Below are 14,735 nucleotides of genomic sequence, written 5' to 3' on the forward strand. Positions count from 1 at the left end.
GTATTATTATATTATTGATCGATTGACTATGACTTTTCAAATCACCCAGCAGTGCTATTTGCAGAGTTAGCTCCAGGTAAATGTTGCAATTCTTTAGCTATTTCTGAACCTGCGACCAAAAACAAGCTACAAAGGGACAGTACCAAAACAAATCATCTAATGATTCTGTCTCTTTGCAGCAGAATCTGCAGAGCTGGGATGGTTGTATCCCCCATTTTATATAACATTCTATTGATTGCAAGAATTTTGTATAATAATTTTAATCGAAAAACTCTTAACTTTTGTATCTGGCGTGGTTTTGTGTATCAGTTCTTAAACCATGTGTCAACTATTTTGCAATCTATGTGGCACAGCTGTCAATATATGGTCCTTAAATTAAACTGGTATACTTTATTATTGATCACAATTTTCTTTAACCAATTTTGGTCTTTGACGCAGGGCCGACAGACAAGTTCCTTACTTCCTCCCCCTTCCACTTGCCTCTTCCATTTTCGAGGTAATGCTGCAATTAGTTGGTTGTAATTTTGGGTAGAACGGTGGGTTAAAGCCTTTATTGGTTCCCTCACTATGTCTTGTTTTGAATGTGATGATGAAAAGTTAAACTTCCTTCCTAGCTGTCAGTCATAGTGCATCTCTAATTGGCCCTAACAGGGTTTCACAGTAGGACAACAGAGTGGTTAACTCTCTCACTGTGTCTAAAAGGCTCACTCACTGTGTTTCATTCAAATGTTATTTGTGATGATTGAACTGTGGCAGTATAGCTCTAATGGTGTGGTTCTGTCTTTCTGCGTTCTGTAGGACTGAGGACAGTTGAGATGCATGGCCTGTAAGCAGCCAGCGCCAGTGATGGCTCATAGGAAGAGGCCAGGGACCAGCGGCTCCAGCTGCAGCATGGTGGTGCCCCCCGTCCGGCCCCTCTGCCCCGCCGCCTACCCCCCAGAGCAGCACGACCAGGAGCATGAGGAGGGCCCGGGGGAGGAGGAGGAGGTCCACTACTGCCGCCAGCAGGGCCTGGAGCCAGAGCTGACAGACAGCCGGCCAGCCACACCTACTACACCTGACCTGGAACACGAGCATGAACACAGCCATGACCATGATCACCCAGACTGCCACGACCATGATGACCACAGTCACAGCGACGACCATGCAGAGTGCCATGGCCACGAGCATGCAGACTGTCATGGTCACGATCACGGTCACAGTCACGACGACGTAGACTGCCATAACCACGGCCACGTCCACAGTCCCATCAATGACCACGACCATGCAGGCTGTCACGGCCACCGTCACGACCACGCTGACAGCCTGGACGGAGACTCCAGCTCTGACTATGTGAACAACACCTCGGAGGAGGAGGACTATGATGAAGGTCTGCCGGAGGAGGATGAGGGCGTCACCTACTACATCCGCTACTGCCCTGAGGATGACAGCTACCTGGAGGGCAGCATGGACTGCAATGAGGCCGAGACTGACTATACGGCCAGCACCGTGCAGCACGTCCGGGCTGAGCCCCCGGGCGACACAGACGAGTGCCAGGAAGCGGTGGAGGAGTGGGCGGAGGGAGAAGGAGGGGTGGAGGTGGGGGAGGTGCGCTCTGAGGTGGTGGAGCAGGACCCAGATGAACAGATCTACAACGTCCTGGACCACCACCCCCACCCCGCCGCCGTCCTGCACGAGTCCCCCCCACCCACAGAGGAGGAAGAAGAGGAGGAGGAGGAGAGAGCTGGGGTTGCCTACACTGGACCCTACTATGGCCCAGAGGAGGACAATGGGAACTCCATGGTTCACATACCGCGGTCTCCATACCGTGGCCGTAAGGTGGTAGTGGAGGGGGAGACTGGGGAGGAGGCGGAGGAGGACATTGACCAGATAGTGGCAGAGATCAAGATGAGTATGAGCATGGGTAGTCTGAGCAGTGGTGGCACTGACCAGAGCCCTGACGAGCTGGTGCAAGACAGTGTACCCAGTGATTACCACCCTCCTGAGGCCCACGCCAAGCCTGAGCCTGCCCCCTACACCCCAACCCCACACCGCCACGACAGCAGACCCAAGTCCCTCAACCTCCCCTCCTCCACACGGCACAACAACCCTGAGCTCCAGAGGGGCTTCAAGGTTCGCTCCCGCACCCCGGAGGAGCGACATCAGTGGGCTCAAGAACAGGTGAGAAGGAGAGGCCATTTTGATGGGTATTTTCTATACACACTCATTGAATCTCCTCTATTGAAATGATGTGAATGACAAGTCAGACATACAGTTAAGGTGATGTGTTGACAAGGTTGTCAGAGTATGAATCCAACGTTTAATCTTCCAAATGTTACAGGGAGATGAAGGGCACAGTGATCAAAGTCATTTTCAGACTACATTTTTCCAATCCAAAATGTCTAATGCCTCTAACAAGGCCTCTCCCAGATAAACATGACTTGAGTTTTTAATCGTCTAGATGTTGGGGCATTTACCAAAGTATCCATTTTAGAAGGACTATAACCAACCCTTAAACCATGGTCCTCCTCCTTTACACTCTACCTGAGTGGAGGGAGAGATCTGTATAGACTAACGTTATATATTCAAGGTCAAATCGGGGCTGCTTATATTTGTCCCGTTTCACACCTGCATAAGTGTGTAACCTGTGTGGTGAAATGGAAATGGATTATTATTATTTTTTTTGCATATCCCACTCTCCCTGAGACACCCTCGGAGAGTGGGGTCACGACATGTGTTTAATACAGTTGGAGACCGCACACAAGATGTACGGCCAGGTTATGTTCAGATTCTGGAGCAGACCTATGCCATTGGAACTGATTAAAACAAGATTTGTGATAGGGAGATATTTATGATGTGTGCGGTGGTTGACAGGCAGGTTATTGCACTGTAGCTATAGTGCAGCTAGTGAGACCCTTCCCTTCCCCCTGCTGGAGACCCATCCCCCAGCCACAGCCAGACACCTTGAGCTCCCCTCTCCATCTCCCACGCCCACTGCCCTCATTCAGATCCAGCCTGTTCATCTATTCCACACACACACACACACACACACACCTCTTCCTGTCCTCCACCAAGCCCCTCTCTGAGTCCAACCATGCTCACCCCCAGCCCAGCCAGATGGTGAGGTGAGGGGAGAGCCTGTGTGTGTGCCCTGCGGCATGGGATGGCAGAATGCTGATACACACCTGCTCCATCGTGTGCATATGTGTTATGCAGAACTGTGTGTATGGTTGTGTTTGTTCTCTTTACTGTGTTGTTGGAGAGAAGTGGGACAAGCCACATAGCTGGATTATATTGGAAGCAAGCACATATTGTGCAGAACAGTCACTGACAACAACAATAAAACATCTACTGCCCAGGTTAAATTCGGTGACTGTTTGTGATTTTAAGCAGCAGTTGTAGATGTTTTGCAGAATGCTTTCAGTGTTCAGGTACTGTGATTAAGGCTCACTGGAGTGTTTGAAAACATCAGATTCAGGCTGGATACTTCCTCCTTCCTCAGGGCAGAGATTTGTTTTATCCTGTCAAACAAATGGATATACATTTACATTTACATTTAAGTCATTTAGCAGACGCTCTTATCCAGAGCGACTTACAAATTGGTGCGTTCACCTTATGACATCCTAATTATTATTGAATTGCTGTTTGCTCAAGCTGATGTGTAGATGTTGAATACTAATCAGGACTTATGATTGTGTTGTCGCTGTAAAAATAAGGGTTGTTGAGTTATGTCAATTTGAAATGAGAGCAATTTCATAACCTTTCATTTCATAATCTTTACCATGCTTTGCCATGTAAATGTGAACTGTCAAGACTATAGTGGTACTCCAGACATGTTGTCCTGTGTGCATTTCACAGAACTCAATGTCTAATAATAGCATGACCTTATTTTTTTCACGTTACAACTACCCCTTTCTCCGACCCCATAGAGAAATGTATCGGACTGTCGCTCCCTGAGGGACCGGTCATTTATTTGTATTTTTTTCATTTCTACTGTCTGCTTGGAAACGTTTTATTAACTCTCTGTTTCCCTCTGGTCCCTGTTTAACCCCCACAGATGACCAACGGTGCAGAGCAGCCCAGGAAACAGCAGCGTTCTGACCTCAACGTGCCGCTGGAGAACAACAATGTCCCGGAGGTAAACTGTCTCTGTCTGCAGTCCAAACTGATTGTGACAGATGATATTATGTGGAATACATAACAGTATTATTACTGTCCTGTGTTTGTCCTTCAGTGTCATGGGTGTGAAGAGATTTTCTTCCGATTATTTATCATCATATCAAATCAAGCTTAATTTATACAGCAGATTTCAGACATGGAATGCAACACAATGTGCTTTACAGGAAAAACGAATAAAAACAATGAAAATAAAATCTGTATCGTAGAGCTGTTTGCTTTGCTAGTTAGAGCCTAATGTTAGCTAGCTAACATTGAACCTGGTTGGTTAGCTCCCACCAGATTCAAGCAGGGTAGTAACGACATGATTTGGCACTATGTTCATTGTTGTTTAACTAGCTAACTTTAGCTGGCTGGCTCATTAGCTAACGTTACGTGACGTGTGTGATCTTACACATTGTTTACCTAGTTAGGTTCATTGTTTACTTACAGTTGAAGTTGGAAGTTTACATACACCTTAGCCAAATACATTTAAACTCAGTTTTTCACAATTCCTAACATTTAATCAGAGTAAAAATTCCCTGTTTTAGGTCAGTTAGGATCACCACTTTATTTTAAGAATGTGAAATGTCAGAATAATAGGAGAGAGAATTTATTTCAGCTTTTATTTCTTTCATCACATTCCCAGTGGGTCAGAAGTTTACATACACTCAATTAGTATTTGGTAGCATTGCCTTTAACTTGGGTCAAGCGTTTCGGGTAGCCTTCCACAAGCTTCCCACAATAAGTTGGGTGAATTTTGGCCCATTCCTCCTGACAGAGCTGGTGTAACTGAGTCAGGTTTGTAGACCTCTTTGCTCGCACAGGCTTTTTCAGTTCTGCCCACACGTTTTCTATAGGATTGAGGTCAGGGCTTTGTGATGGCCCCTCCAATACCTTGACTTTGATTTTGCCAGAACTTTGGAAGTATGCTTGGGGTCATTGTCAATTTGGAAGACCCATATGCGACCAAGCTTTAACTTCCTGTCTTGAGATGTTGCTTAAATATATCCACATACTTTTCTTACCTCATGATGCCATTTATTTTGTGAAGTGCACCAGTCCCTCCTGCAGTAAAGCACCCCCACAACATGATGCTGCCACCCCCACAACATGATGCTGCCACCCCCGTGCTTCACGGTTGGGATGGTATTCTTCAGCTTGCAAGTCTCCCCATTTTTCCTCCAAACATAAAGATGGTCATTATGGCCGAACAGTTAAATTTTTGTTTCATCAGACCGGAGGACATTTCTCCAGAAAGTACAATCTTTGTCCCCATGTGCAGTTGCAAACCGTAGTCTGGCTTTTTTTATGGCGGTTTTGGAGCAGTGGCTTCTTCCTTGCTGAGCGGCCTTTCAGGTTATGTCGATATAGGACTCGTTTTTACTGTGGATATAGATACTTTTGTACCTGTTTCCTCCAGCATCTTCACAAGGTCCTTTGCTGTTGTTCTGGGATTGATTTGCACTTTTCGCACCAAAGTATGTTCATCTCTAGGAGACAGAACGTGTCCTTCCTGAGCGGTATGACGGCTGCGTGGTCCCGTGGTGTTTATACTTGCGTACTATTGTTTGTACAGATGAACGTGGTACCTTCAGGCGTTTGGAAATTGCTCCCAAGGATGAACCAGACTTGAGGGTCTACAAATGTTTTTCTGAGGCCTTGTCTGATTTCTTTTGATTGTTCCATGATGTCAAGCAAAGAGGCACTGAGTTTGAAGGTAGGCCTTGAAATACATCCACAGGTACACCTCCAATTGACTCAAACAGAATTTTCTAAAGCCATGACATAAGTTTCTGTAATTTTCCAATCTGTTTAAAGGCACAGTCAACTTAGTGTATCTAAACTTCTGACCCACTAGAATTGTGATACAGTGAATTAATCTGTCTGTAAACAGTTGTTGTAAAAAATACTTGTGTCATGCACAAAGGAGATGTCCTAACCGACTTGCCAAAACTATAGTTTGTTAACAAGACATTTGTGGAGTGGTTGAAAGATGAGTTTTTATGGCTCCAACCTAAGTGTATGTAAACTTCCGACTTCAACTGTAGCTTGCTAGCTACTTGTCTTAAGCTAAAGTGTACAACACCTGTTGAATATGGCCGGTGTCAGTAAACATCTACAAAAAAGCATAATGAAATTGTTGCCTGCAGAGCTGGTTAGGCTGTTTTCATGTTATCCAGGGGTAAACAAATCATCCGCCAGAGTGTCAAGTGTGCACTCTAAACGCTCCGAGAGCGAAATTAGATGGGTGGGGCTAAAGCTTAAGAGGGTGTGAACGATGCTGAATGGGTGTAGACAAAGAAGAGCTCTTCACTAGATACCAAAACATTCAAAGGCCATTTTCTCAAAAGTGAGTTTACAAGTTTATCAACTTTCAAAGCAGAATGACTTTCCCATTGTTTTGTGTATGATATATCATTTTGAAGCTGTGAGTCTCTACTTTTATCCAATGTAAAAAAACACAATTTCAAATGTTGTTACATAAGACCGAATACAGGTGGTGAGTCACATATTTACTACACAACAAACATAAGATATACATATTTTTTAAATGATACAAACTGAACAACTAAAAGGAAAAGCAAAGCAAAAAATATGTGTTTCAAGGTCTCTTTAAAATATGTCCACAGTTTTGGCCCCCTCTGGCAGGCTATTCCAGAGCCTGGGGGTATAATAACTAAAGGCTGCCTCTTCATGCCTCGTTAAAAGGCCAGTGCCAGAGGATTTATGAGGATCAGTGAACTGTGTTTATGAATAAATGAAGTCCCTGTCTCCAGGTAACACAGTGTGGTTGTCCAGTTTTCTTAAGGAAATCACCATTGTTATTCTTGTGGACATTTCTCTCAGGGACATTCTATACAAGGCTGCTATCCTCATTCCCCACTTCCATTGCTCTGAAAGGAAGGGAATTGGCTGTGCCCTTTTTTGACTCTGCAGTCAAGCCACTGGTTGAGAGCAGCAAGCTGTGTGTTTACATCAGGGAAACCACTCAACCTTGACCTGACCGTTCAAGTGATGCTCAGAGACAAAGCCCTCTCTGCTCTGCACAATCTCCATAGGAGCCCTCTCCCCTGCCCAACCCAGTCTTATCATCCTAACACCGTTTTGTCCGGCCAGGCTTTCATTCACACACCAGCACAAAGGCTGGAGACAAAGCCGAACTGCAGAGCGAGGCACATCTTCACTTTAGAGGTCATCTAGAATCATACATTAGCATTTAAGTATTGTATATTTGTGGGAGGCCACTATAGCATAAGTGTACTAAGATATACTAGGAAGTTGTTTCCCTTTAAGTTATTAAGTGGTTTGATAATGCTCCTGGGCCTTCCTCGCAGACTGTAATGAACGGCCTGGACCCTCCATTTGAGTGGCATGTCTTTAAAGTGATGCCCATTACTCAGAGTGCTTTAATGTGTGGCTCTCTCATTCAGAGCTTTGTGGAAGTATTGATATACAGTTGTGTTTCACATCTGAAGATGTAGGCATGTCATGACCCTGCATGTTAACACGGACCACTGTTTACAATCAGGTCGATGCCATGAAGTTGCACTTCCTTTGATCTGTACTATACACTCTTAGAAAAAAGGGTTGCAAAAGGGTTGTTTGGCTGTCTCCATGGGACAACCCTTTTTGGTTCCAGGTAGAACGGTTTTTGGTTCCAGGTAGGACCCTTTTGAGTTCCATGTATAACTCCCTGTGGGAAGGGTTCTACAAGGAACCCAAAAGGGTTCTACCTGGAACCAAAAATGGTTCTTCAAAGGGTTCTGTTATGGGGACAGAACCCTTTGAAGAACCCTTTTTGGTTCCAGGTAGAACCCTTTTGGGTTCTAGATACCACGTGCTTTTCTAAGAGTGTACCACAAGTCTATGTATTCAGGTCTTGCATAGGTTTCTTACATTTTCTTCCTCATCTGTTGATGAATAGGGTTTGTATCGATTTCATCGGCTACTTTGAACTGATGTTCAAAAATGTTTCATCTTCTTTGACAGACTGAAGCTTTTGGAGTTTGTTGGTCTGTTGTTTGTTGTGGAAGCCAAAGGCCTTGCAGAGAGGCGGGTTTTCCTTTCAGTTTCATGAAATGAGAATGCATATTTCATTCCGCTTTACTAATTCAGAGAGTTCAATCAAGACTTTCTGTTTTTCAGGAAACAAAGAAGGCTGCATCTTTCCCCAGCTTTGTTGATGGTAAGGCACCTCTACATCTGTTTCTCTTGAGTGTGAAATCAAAAGACAAAAATGAATCAAATTCCCAACATCAACAACAGATATTCCCTGTAAGAGGCTTATATCACTTTGGGTGCAGGGATCTGCTCATTCCAAGAATATTAGATTTGTCTCTCTAATTCAAGCGCCTTAATAACCACGCAAAATCTAGTTGCAAAATGACAGATCATGGAATATTAAGTAGAGAAAATAATGAGCTTGCAGCTGTTACATGAGATCAGGAGGGAGGGAGGGAAAACAACAGGTTAATGAGTCTGAAGACAAACAAGAAAGTAAAGAGGAATGATCATATAAAGTGTTCACTATCTTTATTTGGCCAATTTACCTGAGCGCCATCATGTCAGACGTGTCAGTGAGTTAGTCGTCAATGTGGTAGGGCTGTATCTAAGCAGGCCAGTCCCAAGCCTTTGAGTATGTTTGGTTTGAGATGTTTTCAAGGCATTCCTCGCCAGGCCCCTCTCACCACTGGGCAGGGCTGGAGGCTGAGCTGTTCCTTTCTTTCACTCTCTCTGATATCATGACAGTGCATTGTATCCCTCAGAGGTTGTCACAGAGTCTTATCTCCATATCACACGGCCACATGAATCCCTTGGTGCCTCTCTCAGCTCTCAGCTCCCTGCCCACCCGTGGCCATTTTACCGCTCAAGCCTCCGCCGGGATTGTTTCTCTGCATAATACCCAACAGCTACAGAATTTCAGTGTTTGATTTATTCAAGTTGTACATACAGAAGGCTACCAATACTCATACGTATGTTGGCTTACAGCTAGAATAACTCAGAGATGTCTTTGTTTTGCAAGAGAAGTATGATCTAATAGCCTTTATCTTCTCCTGCTACTTCGTTTCTCTGTCCGCCCCTTCTCCCTGTCCCTCTCTGTCCGCCCCTTCTCCCTGTCCCTCTGTCCGCCCCTTCTCCCTGTCCCTCTCTGTCCGCCCCTTCTCCCTGTCCCTCTCTGTCCGCCCCTTCTCCCTGTCCCTCTCTGTCCGCCCCTTCTCCCTGTCCCTCTCTGTCCGCCCCTTCTCCCTGTCCCTCTGTCCGCCCCTTCTCCCTGTCCCTCTCTGTCCGCCCCTTCTCCCTGTCCCTCTCTGTCCCTTCTCCCTGTTCCTCTCTGTCCGCCCCTTCTCCCTGTTCCTCTCTGTCCGCCCCTTCTCCCTGTCCCTCTCTGTCCGCCCCTTCTCCCTGTCCCTCTCTGTCCGCCCCTTCTCCCTGTCCCTCTCTGTCCGCCCCTTCTCCCTGTCCCTCTCTGTCCGCCCCTTCTCCCTGTCCCTCTCTGTCCGCCCCTTCTCCCTGTCCCTCTCTGTCCGCCCCTTCTCCCTGTCCCTCTCTGTCCGCCCCTTCTCCCTGTCCCTCTCTGTCCGCCCCTTCTCCTTCGTTTCTCTGTCCGCCTCTTCTCCTTCGTTTCTCTGTCCGCCCCTTCTCCTTCGTTTCTCTGTCCGCCCCTTCTCCTTCGTTTCTCTGTCCGCCCCTTCTCCTGTCCCTTCTCTGTCCGCCCCTTCTCCCTGTCCCTTTCTCTGTCCGCCCCTTCTCCTTCCCTTCTCTGTCCGCCCCTTCTCCCTGTCCCTCTCTGTCCGCCCCTTCTCCCTGTCCCTCTCTGTCCGCCCCTTCTCCCTGTCCCTCTCTGTCAGTTCCGGGGCCCTGTGAGCCAGAAGATCTTATTGATGGCATCATCTTTGCTGCTAACTACCTGGGTTCCACCCAGCTGCTCTCTGAGAGGAACCCGTCCAAGAACATCCGCATGATGCAGGCCCAGGAGGCTGTCAGCCGGGTCAAGGTACGGACAGACAGCAGACAGGCCTTCCATCTCTCACACACACGCACACACACACACTGCACCACCCGTTTCAAATCCCGCAAACAGCTTCCCTTCCTTCGTTCCTTTTCATATGGATGTTGTTTTGATCTGGTATATTTTCACCGTGACTCTAGGAACCGTTTTGGAAGATTCAGAGTGAGGGTGTCTGGTGTGTTTGTTTACACCCCAGGAGACTGTGTCCAATCTAGTAGGATTATTGCTACTGTACTGTAGGACGCAGTGGTACTGTGTAATCATGTTCCTCCCCAGTGGGTTAGTTTCCAGTCTTTTCGCTCTGATTTAATGATGCCCTGTAGAGGAAACAACACCTTAAGGTATTCATCAATAATCTTTCTAGTTCTAGTATATCTTGAATAAACGTTATGTTCATGTTTCAGGCATATATAAAACCTGATGGAGACTTCAAAGCTGGTACAGAGTATTGGCATAACTGCTGGAAACTGTTTTAATTAGTACTCTAAGTGGAACCTCTTGCTGTAGATGGTCTGCAATCTGGCAGACAGAAATACAGTTTTAGAAATGGACTTCAAATGTGAGTGCAAGGTGCTGGTCTTTTTAATTCAAGTGAGGTCCAGATTGGCCTATTAAGTCCACTTGGACATCAACGCTGTTTATCTCCCCAGTCAGAGCAGTTTGAGATTTGGATTAGCAGTCCATTTGGGCTCCAGTTGGGCCAGATTGGGGTAAAGCATGTGTCACATGGTGTTGGTAATGGATTGCTGGCTCACAGAGGTTATGTTTCCCCTTCCATTTCAGTCCCATTTTCTACATGACTTCTCTGCTATGAATACTGATGGAGAGCAGTCAGAGAGAATGGCCATATTCAAAACAGACTCCGCCACTGTGCATTTTAATCACTTCACTACTGGTTGGCTCGCAACTAGCTCTGGAGTTATGATTGCTTTTGGCAGTCTAGCTTTTGAAAGGCCATTTATGCAAGGGCCATTTTCCCCTCAGTCTGATCACCGAATGATCACAAGGGCCATTTTCCCCTCAGTCTGATCACAAGGGCCATTTTCCCCCCAGTCTGATCACAAGGGCCATTTTCCCCTCAGTCTGATCACCGAATGATCACAAGGGCCATTTTCCCCTCAGTCTGATCACCGAATGATCACAAGGGCCATTTTCCCCTCAGTCTGATCACCGAATGATCACAAGGGCCATTTTCCCCTCAGTCTTTTTTAAATTTTACCTTTATTTAACCAGGCAAGTCAGTTAAGAACAAATTCTTATTTTCAATGACTGCCTAGGAACAGTGGGTTAACTGCCTGTTCAGGGGCAGAACGACAGATTTGTACCTTGTCAGCTCGGGGGTTTGAACTTGCAACCTTCCGGTTACTAGTCCAACGCTCTAACCACTAGGCTACCCTTGTGATCACCGAATGATCACAAGGGCCATTATCCCCTCAGTTTGATCACCAAATGATCACAAGGGCCATTTTCCCCTCAGTCTGATCACCGAATGATCACAAATATAGTATTTGCACAGAATGTTCTTGAGTGAGTTCATGTGTGCTGACAATGTATTTTTGAGACCAGAGACAAGGAGACGCTATACCTATCGGATCAAAGAAAATACAACCCAAGATGATACGCCAGATGTTCATGAGTTGTCCAGGCACCATACGTTTCCTCTCCCTCTCATGAAAACATGGACTGGGCTGTATCATGAATATTTTATAACCTAACTCGGTGGTCCACTGGCACTTGGCTGGGATCTACTTTTAGAAACATCCACCTGTGGCAAGGCCAGCCAGTCACTGCCAAGCAGAGATGGGAGTATATGTTAGCTCAGTGGGTCAGATTGACCCACAGCTCAGTGTGACACAGTGGCACACTCTCTTGTCCAGCAGCAGTCTGCTTCAGCTGGCACAAGACTGGGGCAGGTGACCCTCCCATCTGAGACAGCTGCCAGCTTTCCTTTGGGAAATGCTGGCATCTTTTGGAGGGATATTTGAGTTGTGATGGGCCCCTGCCTCGCTTCCACTGCTGCTGGGATCTGGCTCCATCCATCCCAGTGACAAAACAAAATCCTTCCGTTCTCTCGCTACCATCGAAGGCCTTTGAAGATGATACCATGGCAACGCATAACTGAGCGTTTTCTTCTTCATAATTTTTATGTTGGCTGTTCAGCTGTGGAGGAGGCCATCGGGAAGCATGCCACTTGTTCTCTCCCCTCATCTGAGGAGGAACTACAGATGATGATTCTCTCCACAGATGAATTGGCCATACGTCTCTCTGGAGGCAGGGGATCGGGCTCTGTTATGTGTTGGTAGCTACCAGTTCTTCACACACCAACCCCTGAACACTGGGACTGGGCAGGGTGCTCTGTGCTGCCTGCCTCCCTCAGTTTCATTTTATGGTTCTCATAAACCCACAACCCACACACAGATTAATTACACTGCTGTCCTCAATATTTAGTCCACTGCTACAGAGAACAAAAAAACGTAACATTGCAGGTAAATAGCACGCCGTCGTAGGTTTTATTTATACAGACCTTTTTGGCCCTCATGTTGATGTAATATTTATGCAGCTTCATCGCCCACTCCTTTTTCTGGCTGCCTTGATTTGATGCAGTGGGTGTAGCTGGATGTAGCTGGAGGACTGCCATGATTTGATGCAGTGGGTGTAGCTGGATATAGCTGGAGAGCTGCCTTGATTTGATGCAGTGGGTATAGCTGGATGTAGCTGAAGGACTGCCTTGCATTAGGAGGGCTGAAGGTGGCGCAGTAAATGTGTAACAAACAACCCAGGATCATCCCTGAAGGCCATTTTCTGCTCCGCTTCCCATGCAAACACAAATAAACTGACTAGTTTGAGAGGCAAGATCCTTCCCTCTGCTCTGTCTCCCAGCAAATGGTGAAGCGGTAGAGAGAGTGCTGACCCTTCCTCTGCTCCTGACTGGCTGGCTTGCAGAGAGCTGTGGTACTAACTCTCTCAGGCATAAATGTAACGGAGTCTATCTGACTGATGATGGATGGGATTGGAACAGATGAACCAGCTTCAGCTCAGGGATCACAAACAGAGGGCCTTTATGTGTCTGGACTTCACCACACCCTCCTTCTGGTCCTGTGCAGTTGACATACAGCGTTAAGGTCCTTTTGTGAGTTGCCAGTTGTCAGTTGCACAGGAGGTGTGAGATTAACTGAATCTGAATTAACTGAATCTGAATCAACTGATTTAACTGAATCTGTATCTTATCTGAATTTGATTCAACTGAATTAACTGAATCTATCTTAACTGAATCTGAATCAACTGAATTTACTGAATCGGTGATTAATGGTCAGCCACCCTACAGTAGGTTTCTCAATATGTTGTTTTTAGACCAACTGTCAGTTTTGACATCCCATTTCTCAGGGGGATGGTGACGGACATCAATACAGGACTAAATCATTGTGTTGCCTTAAATTACATGTCAAGTCATCTCAGGATGCTGGGCTCTGCTGTAATTCCTCACCATTTTCTGAAAGACAGGACAGGAAAGGTATGCCGAGGATGTCTTGCCTTGACTTCACATTTGAACCTGAAGCCCTTTGACAGAGTATTTGCATATGCTACACTCAAGTTCCCTTTTTACTTTGATATTAAGGTATGGTATCAACTCATTTTTGCATGTTTTTATGATTTGCTGTATTCAAAAGAAAAAGAGCAATTCTGATCCTTTTAATTGCCGTTTTAATTTGTTTCTGCAGAACACAGCTGTGCCATCGCTCCTCTCCCTCTCAGAGCAATGATACACCTGCTGTTTGGTTGAGTTATTGTCTCTTACTTTCTTTTACTTTCTTTACTTCCTGCCCTCTGTTTTTGCCGCTCCTCCCGCCCCGTGTCTGACGACCCTGTTCTGTCCCAACGTCTCCACCCAGAGGGTTCAGAAGGCTGCCAAAATCAAGAAAAAGGCGGTGTGTAAAAACAATCTGATCTGATAACAACAGAGAGAAGGGCCACCTTGACTCCACCCTCACCCTCCGGCTCCCTGTTTCATCTGTCTGTCTGTCTCATTCTGACTCCACCCTCACCCTCCGGCTCCCTGTTTCATCTGTCTGTCTGTCTCATTCTGACTCCACCCTCACCCTCCGGCTCCCTGTTTCATCTGTCTGTCTGTCTCATTCTGACTCCACCCTCACCCTCCGGCTCCCTGTTTCATCTGTCTGTCTGTCTCATTCTGACTCCACCCTCACCCTCCGGCTCCCTGTTTCATCTGTCTGTCTGTCTCATTCTGACTCCACCCTCCGGCTCCCTGTTCCATCTGTCTGTCTGTCTCATTCTGACTCCACCCTCACCCTCCGGCTCCCTGTTTCATCTGTCTGTCTGTCTCATTCTGACTCCACCCTCACCCTCCGGCTCCCTGTTTCATCTGTCTGTCTGTCTCATTCTGACTCCACCCTCCGGCTCCCTGTTTCATCTGTCTGTCTGTCTCATTCTGACTCCACCCTCACCCTCCGGCTCCCTGTTTCATCTGTCTGTCTGTCTCATTCTGACTCCACCCTCACCCTCCGGCTCCCTGTTCCATCTGTCTGTCTGTCTCATTCTGACTCCACCCTCACCCTCCGGCTCCCTGTTT

General features: G+C 46.6%; 1 protein-coding gene across 2 annotated transcripts in view; it reads left to right on the forward strand.

Annotated features, from left to right (window-relative positions):
* LOC115113579 (amyloid-beta A4 precursor protein-binding family A member 2-like) overlaps nucleotides 1–14,735 on the forward strand; it is an 86,291-nt gene that overhangs the window by 58,499 nt on the left and 13,057 nt on the right. The window contains exons 3-7 of one of the 2 annotated variants that reach the window (XM_029641367.2): nucleotides 799–2,160; nucleotides 4,037–4,117; nucleotides 8,284–8,323; nucleotides 9,987–10,132; nucleotides 14,038–14,073. In XM_029641367.2, coding sequence (XP_029497227.1) covers nucleotides 820–2,160; nucleotides 4,037–4,117; nucleotides 8,284–8,323; nucleotides 9,987–10,132; nucleotides 14,038–14,073 — 1,644 coding nt within the window. In that variant the 5' untranslated portion in view covers nucleotides 799–819. The remainder of the gene's footprint in view (nucleotides 1–798; nucleotides 2,161–4,036; nucleotides 4,118–8,283; nucleotides 8,324–9,986; nucleotides 10,133–14,037; nucleotides 14,074–14,735) is intronic. The other variant, XM_029641370.2, reaches the window with a different exon arrangement.

This window comes from Oncorhynchus nerka, linkage group LG28, assembly GCF_034236695.1.
Source record: "Oncorhynchus nerka isolate Pitt River linkage group LG28, Oner_Uvic_2.0, whole genome shotgun sequence".
Lineage (NCBI taxonomy): Eukaryota > Metazoa > Chordata > Actinopteri > Salmoniformes > Salmonidae > Oncorhynchus > Oncorhynchus nerka.